The sequence below is a fragment of the Solenopsis invicta genome, chromosome 1 (genome assembly GCF_016802725.1).
Source record: "Solenopsis invicta isolate M01_SB chromosome 1, UNIL_Sinv_3.0, whole genome shotgun sequence".
Classification (NCBI taxonomy): Eukaryota; Metazoa; Arthropoda; class Insecta; order Hymenoptera; family Formicidae; genus Solenopsis; species Solenopsis invicta.
In genome coordinates this window covers 13,281,859-13,291,751 of record NC_052664.1, presented here as the reverse complement: position 1 = coordinate 13,291,751, position 9,893 = coordinate 13,281,859, and the positions used below count along the sequence as shown (strand labels likewise).

Here is a 9,893-nt window from a genome sequence, read left to right as displayed (position 1 = left end):
ATAATGATATAATTATAATAATAAGTTGTTTGTTACACCAAAAATGACTCTTTTCTCACACACTGTATCATGTCCGATACAACCCTCCACAAACAAGCATGACAAAAATGCAATGCCTATAAAAAGTATTAAAAAAACGATTGATATTTTTATTTTAGGAAAATGGGTTTCAAGAGGTGTTTTGGTATAAGAATGAAGTTTTGTATGATATAGAGTATGTTCAAATTTAGCTATTTAAAAAAAAAATATTTGTGAAAAAGCTTAGGTGTCCGATACTATCCGACCTTTCCCTATGTGCGAGAAAACCGAATCTATTTGTGTCTTAATTTCTTTTTTGCTATATTGTGTTATTTTATATAGCCTTCTATTCATGACACATTTATGCACGCTTATAAGATAATTGAAAATTGACTTTTTCCTGGTATTATAAACAGCAATTAGTACAATATGAAAATAGTATTAAATCAAAAAAGTATTTTTACGTGTTAAAAATAATGAATTAAAGTACTGCAAACAGTAGAAATACAAAATCCGCGTAAAGTTGGAGTAGATATTACAAATTATTCCAATTTTCGCCTTTTATATAGACTTTTAGAGTATTTAGTCTAACAAAAGTAGTAAAAGATTAAATTTTATTTCAATGTCCTTATCATATCAAAAAATATACATTGCAGAAATAAATCGAGTGATTAATAGCATTTATTATTAGGCAGAAATTTTTTTTGTTACTTTTGCTATAATTTATTATTTATATGAAACTGACTGAAGAAATTATATTTCTTATTTATTTCTTATTAGTTGAATTGCATCACACACATCAGGAGAAATGTGGGCCTATCTTGTCCTTTTAGCCGTCATTTTGGCTATATTACACGCGTTACACCAAAAGAATTACTTCAGAATTATGAGGTTTATTTTCACTCTGAATGGGCCAAAAACGGTGCCCATTCTTGGCAATGCAAACCTGTTTATTGAAGGAAATCGTAAGTTATATAATAATTGCAATTGTTATAAATATTGTTAATTAATTATCATACCCATGGCAAAAATATTTATTAAATATTTATTGAAGTGTTTATGAGACAATCATTTAAACATAGAATTGTTTATACAATGTTCAATAGACAATTATTTAATAAACATTCAAAAAGTAAAGTCTTTAAACCGTAACAATATATTATATTGCATATAAATACCCACCAGTAAATCTTGTTCGACAGATATATTTGTTTCTTCTGTTAACTAATAACATTAATCAATAATTTACTTCACTGCCTTCCACAATCTTAATTAATTCCCCTATTTCCCTCTCAACAAATCCAATAATGATGGGTCGATAAATCCCACGCGTAAAATCGTATTGAATGTTTCTTACGATTTTATAATTGTTGTCTGAGGATTCTCCTTTCCCCTAACTTTTTCCTCCTTTAAACCCATCACAGTGGGCACCAACGTATGTAGTAATAAGAAGAAAAAAAATGAGAAAAAATATATATTCATAAACGTACTGGTGGAGTATGGACAAGAGAGAGAAAGAGAGAGAGAGAGAAAAGTATTAAAAAAAAACGGAGATATTTGTCTGCGAGCTGCCATGTTAGTTGGCAGTTTGATATTAGCAATTGAAAATTTTTGAATTGGGCTGCAGTAATTGAGCCCACCCTTTTCGCTATCAAACTCTCGCGCCAGGAAACTCAACAAGGAGACATCCGCTCGGCCTCCTGTTGAATTTCATTGAAAAACAAAACAACAAAAGACACACCTCCTACGCCGCACGTGATAATCTCATAAACAATTTTATGTTTAAATTTCCACCTCCTAAATACATCAATAAAATTTCAAAACTCTAATTAAACATCCACACTTAAACAAACATCTTATAAACATATTATTTTTGCAAGAGATTATAAACATTCTATTGGTCTGTAAATAAAATGGTTTCCATCTTATTGAAAGTAATAAATTATTCGTAACGTAATGTAACATATATAAAAAAAACTTTGATTTCCTAGTATTGGAAAGAATAGCGGACGAGTATCAGAATTATGGTCGCATTATTCGCATTTGGGTGACGTTTGTGCCACACGTTGTGCTCATCGAGCCGGAGGATATCAAAATAATATTTAAAAACCGGAAACACCTAGCAAAGGCATCTTTTTACAAACTGGTCGACAATTTTCTGGGTAAGGGTCTTATTACTCAAGATGTCGACAAATGGGACACACATCGGAAAATCTTACAACCGGCATTCCGTCCAGCTATGTTGGAAAATTTTATCGAAACGTTTGGCGAGTGCGCCAATCGCCTAGTCGACAAGTTGCTCGAAAAAAATGGGGAAAATATAAACATCACTACATTTGTTAACAACTCGGTCTACGATATAGTGAGAGGTACGCAAAAATGAAGATAAATATATCACGTAATAAAAGTGTGAAACGTACTATATTAATAGTACGTCGCGCTATAGCGTTTACTCGTAGAATCATCTAACACAATAATATTTCAGAAACGATTTTGGGCATCCCGGCAAGCCAAACGTACAATGACGAAGAGGATAAATTTAGAAAGTAAGTTTTCTGTGATAGTGTGTTTTTCTTTTAGAAAACTGCTCAGCAAATACAAAGTTACATGTAATACAAATGTTAGTTGTAATTTTCCACTTAACAATGTAATTATTATATAACGAGTTATATAACAGTACATTGTTGAGTGTAAAATTACAACCAACATTTATATTACATGTAACTTGGTGTTTACTGGATATTACTACAGTAAACGCTTACTAACAAGTGTCTTAAAAACAGAAACCAGTTAAGGATGATGTATAGATTTGCGCATCCATGGTTGCTAATCAATTGGATTTACCGATTGACAGCAGCTAGCAAATTAGAGCAACAACACCAAAATGAATTGATGGACTTTTGTTCTAAAAAAATGGAGGAAATGCACAAAAATTTGCAAAAGAACGATTTCTTCAATAACTCAAGGAAAACATCTTTACTTGAGTTCATGATCGAGTACATGATCAAAGAGAACGATCCGCAAATAACTAAAAAAGAAATTATTGAAGAATGCTGTACTTTTATGTTGGCCGGCCAGGAATCAGTCGCCACGTCTACTGCAGTTACTCTCTTTTATTTGGCAAAAAATCTAAAATGGCAACAAAAATGTATTGAGGAAATAAATGAAATTTTTGGTGAGGATAGAAGATCACCAATTATGGAAGATCTCACCAAGATGAAAAACTTGGAAATGTGCATTAAAGAATCTTTAAGATTATATCCTACAGTACCTTTGTTTGCGAGGACACTCGGGGAGGATATAACAGTAGGTAAGATTCAAAGGAGAAAATTTTGCACAATAATTATTTTATTTTATTTGCATTTTTTAAATTTCTAATTATTATCATTTTATTATTTATATTATACAGGAGAACATGTAATACCGGCCGGGTGCAACGTAATTTTAATGCCATATTGTACGCATCGATTACCTCATTATTTTCCTGATCCTCACGATTTCAAACCAGAGCGGTTTAGCCCTGAAAACTCCGAAACAAGGCATCCATTTGCCTACATACCATTCAGCGGTGGGCGTCGCAACTGTATCGGTAAGAAAAACAAATTCATATTCAATGGAATATAAAATATATATGAAAAATGTATTGTTCCTTTTTTGTATCTTTTTTAGGATCCAATTTTGCCATGCTCCAAATAAAATCAATCATTAGCGCTATTCTGAGGAAGATTCAATTAGACCCGGTCCTCGGCAAAGAAAATTTTTTACCTAAATATCGCATTACGATTAGAGCACATGGCGGACTTTGGGTCAGAATAAAAGCAAATGATTAAAAGAAACCGAAGCAATCCTTCACGTCAGAGACGCTCTATTAACTAGCGAGACCACAGGCAAACTTCATCTAACACCATGTATATGCAAAATATCTTTTTTATATATATTTTTTTCTACATGTAATTTTTTTCATATATTTTTTCTTTACAAATATAAATCTCCTTCTTTTATTTTTTTTATCTTAATATCACGCAGAAGCTAGCTCTTATACTATCTAATCTTGTATTATAACTTTGGGTAAGCAAAGTGGTAGCATGTAGCGTGGGTACCATAATCAAATGTTGTTTTTTGTCAAACCAAAAATTCTTAAAATTTATCAAAAATTAAAATATTTTTTTTAAATATCCCGAATTCTGAATGTGAAATTTCACACCCACAGAAGCTTTGGGTGTAGAAAACTCCATACCCTCCATAAGGAAATCTCCGTCCCTGCTACACATAGTTACAAGAATTATTAAAATTAATTTTACAAACCTGACAAACTCTGAAAAATACTAAATATTTTGATTTATAAATTTGTTAGCAATAGCATTTAAACCTAATTTCATTGTTTCTTTCTTATGTATATGTAATGGTCAACATAAAGGTGCAGTATTCTTCAATAACTTCTTGTAAGTGATTTGCAGATCGTTCATGTTGATCATGTACTTGATCATGTACTCAAGTAAAAATGTTTTTCCAGTTGTTGGGTTATTAAGAAAACCATTCTTTTGTAGAAATTGGTGTATTTTTTTCATTTTTTTGAGACAAAAATCAATTAATTTATTTTGGTGTTGTTTCTGGAGAAAAATAAATTAATTGACTTTTGTCTTACAAAAATAAAATTCTACAAGAAGAATGTCAAGTTAAATTTTTAAACTGCTAAATGCTATTGCTAACAAATTTATAAATCAAAATAAAATTTAAAGTTTATACTTTTGTAAAGAAAAAAATCATTAAACTTTCTTTTTCGATTTTATAAACTAAATATACTGTACATGTTGTTTTATATGTAAAAATACATAATCTACATATTTCTGTACACTTCAAAATCTCTAATAATGCAAAGACATTAAAAAAGGTCATGTAAAATTAAAAAAATTAATTCTATTCAATATTTTTTATGTATAAATATTACTTTTAAATAAATTTTTAAAATTAATAATAAATTTAATTTAATTATATTAAGTTTGTATGTAAGTATTATTTTTACTATAATAAATAATTTTTAAATAAAAATATAAATTTTTGATTGTTAACTTGAAACATATGACGGACTAATAATAAATTATTTATTGCCGTTTTTATTATTTATAAAATTTTGTAAAATATTCGTGATTATCTTTCTCAAGCGAGATTTGTTTCTGACAGAGATCTTGCAACTAAATTCTGGCCATAAGATCATTTTTATTAATTTGCCCACCTCCAAGAGAGATAAAAAGAGAGAGAAAGAGAGAGAGAAAGAAAGAAAGAGAGAGAAAGAGAAAGAGAGAGAAAAGATAAGAAAAAGAATAAAATAAGAATGAGAAAGAGTGGCGGTATATTATTCTTTCTTTCTGGATTTTTTATATTCACCTTATAACCAGATTGTGATTAAAGGATTCCTATCCAGACAGCACACAATATTTATGATAAATATTTATAAATATTTATTACTATTTACTTTTTATATATTATATAAATATTTTATAGATATTTTATACATTTACACAAAAGAAAAAAATCACAAAATTTTTATTCAAAATGTTATTAAAATATTGTATTTTATACAATATAGAGGAGAGGAAGGTAAGATGACGACCTTAGGGTTTGTCAATTTTTGTTAATTTCTGTGATAATGTAAAAATAACAATCTATTTTTTTTAGATTCACTAAAATTTTGTTTATCATCAATAAAAATTAGAAATTGTTAAATAAACTAGAATTTTTTTAATTTAAATTATTTTAGAACAAGTCAATTTTGTCATCTTGCTTTCATATGCGAGTAAGATGACTTTTAATACCAAATAAGATAAAAAACAGTCAAATAAAGTTAAAAATGCACTTTTATGAGTAACAAAGATTTATTACAACATAATAATTTTACACTATTTTAATATTACAATGTAGTTAAAGAAAAACGTAAATAAAACAAAAAATATTTATGTAATCTGCAAAAATAAAATTATTAAAAAGGAGATATATATTACAATACATATTACGATTAAAATTACGTTATATATCGTCAAAATGTTATTAAGATCAAAAAAACCAATGCACAAATGCATTATCTTGCCTATGCACAACTTTTGTCATCTTATCCTCAGTTGCCGTATTTACTTGTTTATGAAGTATAAAATATTACAATATAAAAGTTAAAAAATATAAATATTTTATTGTATACGTTTTTAGCTATACAATATTGTGATTTTATAGAGAGAATAAAAATATTTATTATAATTATTTTATTCCTTATAAACAAACACTAAAAAGTTACGAATAGGTGTTTCTAAAACACATTTCTTATTATATTATCTCATGGACAGATTGAAATCAAACTATCACAGGTTATTCGTTACCATTTAAAATTTCTAATAAATTAAGCATCAAAATATTTCTGAAAAATATTCCAATTCGCATAAAATTGGTGAGAAAAAGTTTTTAGATTTTTGTAGGAGCGAATGTCACAGATCCATCATGGTGGACGCACATCACAGCTGCATCTTGTCTTCCTGAGAGAAACCTGAAAGAGCGACCATCCACGCCTTTTTTGTGTGATCTTTTTGTTATATTTTTTGTTATTAAATAATGCATTTTTACAAATACATATACATATATTATACATTCTTACAAATACATATACAATGGACGATTAACTTTGCATTAAAGTAATTGCAAATTTTTGCTTCTTTTTCTTTATAGGTAAATGTCGATTTAAAAGCAGACAGAAGACAGGATGCAAACTTGATAAAGCGTGTATAAGCATATGTCATCGCCTATTGGAACTAATTGTGAGAGTAATATCACTATTAGTTGCCTTTGTCAAATAACCAGCAGAATCTCAACCAACCATCAGAGATTTAACTCTCCCAGCGCAACCACTTTAGCGTTAAGAATTTGAAATAGACAAGTAAGTGTTTATACACTAAAATTTTTTACTCAATTCCTCCTTTGATAAATTTTGACAGCTTGTTTTTGATAAGTTTCTATTAGTTAACTACCCTATTTTCTTGTATTTAGTTGTATTGAATTTTCTAAATTACCAAAATAAAATGTTACTTATCAATTACTCACATGATTAATGATCTTAATGCTTATTTTATAATAACATAATAAATATCCTTATTTTAAATAGAAAAGAAATTATGACAAAGATGTACTATTTGCATAAAAGATATATTTTCTTTTTTATCTTTTTTATTTTTATGAAGTATTAAAGAATTGAATCTGCGTCGCTATAAATATATTAATAAAATAAACAAAAGAAGCATTATTAACTACCTAAACGACGTACTTCTGTCTATGTTGGCTGAATTAATCACGTAACTCCTTATTATTTACAGTTCACAATTAAATTTGGAAGACGTAGTATCTTCGTATATAGAAAGAATAAGAGAGATCCAGTCAATACTTAACTATGTAGTTGCGGAACGTTTTGATGAAGCAGAAAGCGAGAAAATGCGACGAACTATTAAAATTTCAAAACGTTTTTTCCGTGGAGCTTTTAGCCAAGAAGAAACCATTGTTTCGCAACTTTTTACTACTAAGGTAACAATTGATTCTTATTTTATTTATATCTTAATTTCATTAGAGGTGATAGCTCAAACGATTAAGTTTTCACATTTTTTGTTATCTATTAACATAATTATGTGATTGTAATTCAAAAATACTATTTGTATTATTAATTTGCAGGACTGTGACGCAGTCAAAAGCGTTTAGCTGACGGCTGGTCTAGTTGTGCGTAAGAACACTATCATTGACTCTTGTTACATGGAACTATTAATCGGCTTTAGTAACATACGTAGTTATGAAATTGGTTAATCATTAGTATTCTTCTGAAGAATGGAATAACTGTAATTGGTCAGTTTCCTAACTACGGATGTTATTAAACCCGATTAAAAGTGCTGTGCATCAGGGGTTGATTGACTGAAGGAATTGAATTGATAAAGACGCAGAAGTTATAAAATTAATATGATCAACTGGAGCCATACCTCTGGCATTCAAAAATGTTTCTGAAGTGGCAATGTGGTTGGAAAGCAGTAATTGTCTATTCAGTATTACGAAGGATCCTTATAAGGTACGTCATCATCGGCATCACAATATTCATTGGAAACTTTATTATCCAAACAGACATCTTTAAGATAATTATTAATTTTTCTTTATAATGAGCAGTTAAGTTATAAAACATGATATTTATGATAATGATAGATATAATTATTGAATTTAATTTTATATATATTACCATGTATTATAAATTATACATATAGTCGGATGTCTGCGATATCATAATTTAAATTGAAACGTATAACAGAAATCATAACAATTATGATTGAATCTTACAGAAACTTTATTTCATCATTATTATCCACTTTTAGACATATAGTAAACGGTTCTTCTGGTGGTGAAGGTTGTATACAAGCAGCAGCTGGAGCACCATTTGGAATTGGCTGAGATATTGGTGGCTCTATTCGTATGCTGGCATTCTTCAACAGGATTTTTGACCATAAGCCAACTAAAGATGAGGAAGATTAAAGATTTAGATGACGCATTATTAATATGTTATGAAACACTTGTTATCACATTTTTATTATAAGAATTGTTTCGAATGATGGCCTAGGACTCCAGTGCACATAGTCACGACGAAGATCAATTACTCGCTATTAGACCAACGTGTAAATATGCGCAAGATTGATCGTTAATTCTTAAAATTATTGCGGATAAAAATATTTACTTATCAAAGTTAAATCAAAAGTGGACATTTCACAAATAAAGAGAAGTTAGTTTAATATTGAAATAAAAATATTTAATTATATATTTTTTCTTGAATTTAATCTTACTTCATGTATGCATCCTTTTGCAAGAAAATATCAGAGTTAATAATTTGTAATACAATAATCAAGAAACAATATTTCTATGTGACTTTAGATTTATTATATAGAAGACGACAGTGGTCAGTATCTAATTTCGCCAGTGGATCTAGAAATACAAGCCACTATGATATAACTCGTTCATGGCCTTCAATTATTCACTGATTTGATAACAAGCGTAAAACTATTGTTGTTAATACATATTTTATCTATTAAAAGAAATAAATTGTTACTATATTATTTTATCACACTTATATTTTCTTCACATTCATTGTTTTTTTTTCTCAGCACCACTGACATGTTGAATAACATGAATTGCTTTAATAATATAAATATTTTCATAAAATAAGATAATTTTGTAATTTAATTAAATGTTTTTAATGAATGAGGCCCGATTGTGCGCAAATTAACAATCGGACACGGTCTCGATCGGACACAGTTTCGATCGGACACGGTCTTGATCGAACACGCCGAACCCAATTGCACACAACGTTTGCGCACGATTCATTTACATTTTTATATTTGTTTTAACTTTGCATATTACTTTTTTTAAAATAAAAATATATATTTTTGATGCAGAAACACATTATTTATCTATCTAAAATAAAATTTAAGATAATCTAAATAAAAATTTTATATTGTGTTGAAAAATAATACTTTGTGCGCAGATCTATACATATAGTAGATCTGTTTCTGCCAATATTCTTATCTAAGTTAATATAAAAGAGGAAAGTAATACATTAAGCATTGATGTTATTATATACATATATACATACATACATACATATATATATATATATATATATAACATATAATAAGAAATAATAAGACAAATACTATATATTAATTTGTTTGAATGTTATCATGTAACGCTTAATTAAATCGAAATGTATCGTCAAATATTTTGGCTTGACTACGCGTAATCCTTTGGCTTTATACGGTGGAAATAGAAAATTACGACAAGAAGAAACAGTAAGAAAACATCGCTGAAGCCCCCAG

At 28.5% G+C, this 9,893-nt stretch overlaps 1 protein-coding gene and 1 long non-coding RNA gene across 2 annotated transcripts; both read left to right on the top strand.

Moving 5' to 3' along the window:
- Positions 1 to 4,676, top strand: LOC105206700 (probable cytochrome P450 4aa1). Its single transcript, XM_039451026.1, has 6 exons — positions 1 to 983; positions 2,010 to 2,387; positions 2,504 to 2,564; positions 2,802 to 3,328; positions 3,428 to 3,607; positions 3,688 to 4,676. Exons 1-6 carry the CDS (start codon positions 827 to 829, stop codon positions 3,846 to 3,848), a joined length of 1,464 nt encoding a protein of 487 aa, XP_039306960.1. The 5' UTR covers positions 1 to 826; the 3' UTR covers positions 3,849 to 4,676.
- A 1,311-nt stretch (positions 4,677 to 5,987) lies between these two features.
- On the top strand, positions 5,988 to 9,601 carry LOC105193389. The gene is made up of 4 exons (XR_005575091.1): positions 5,988 to 6,937; positions 7,371 to 7,575; positions 7,720 to 8,104; positions 8,403 to 9,601. It is a non-coding gene; the product is annotated as an uncharacterized LOC105193389 (long non-coding RNA).
- Positions 9,602 to 9,893: the final 292 nt, after the last annotated feature.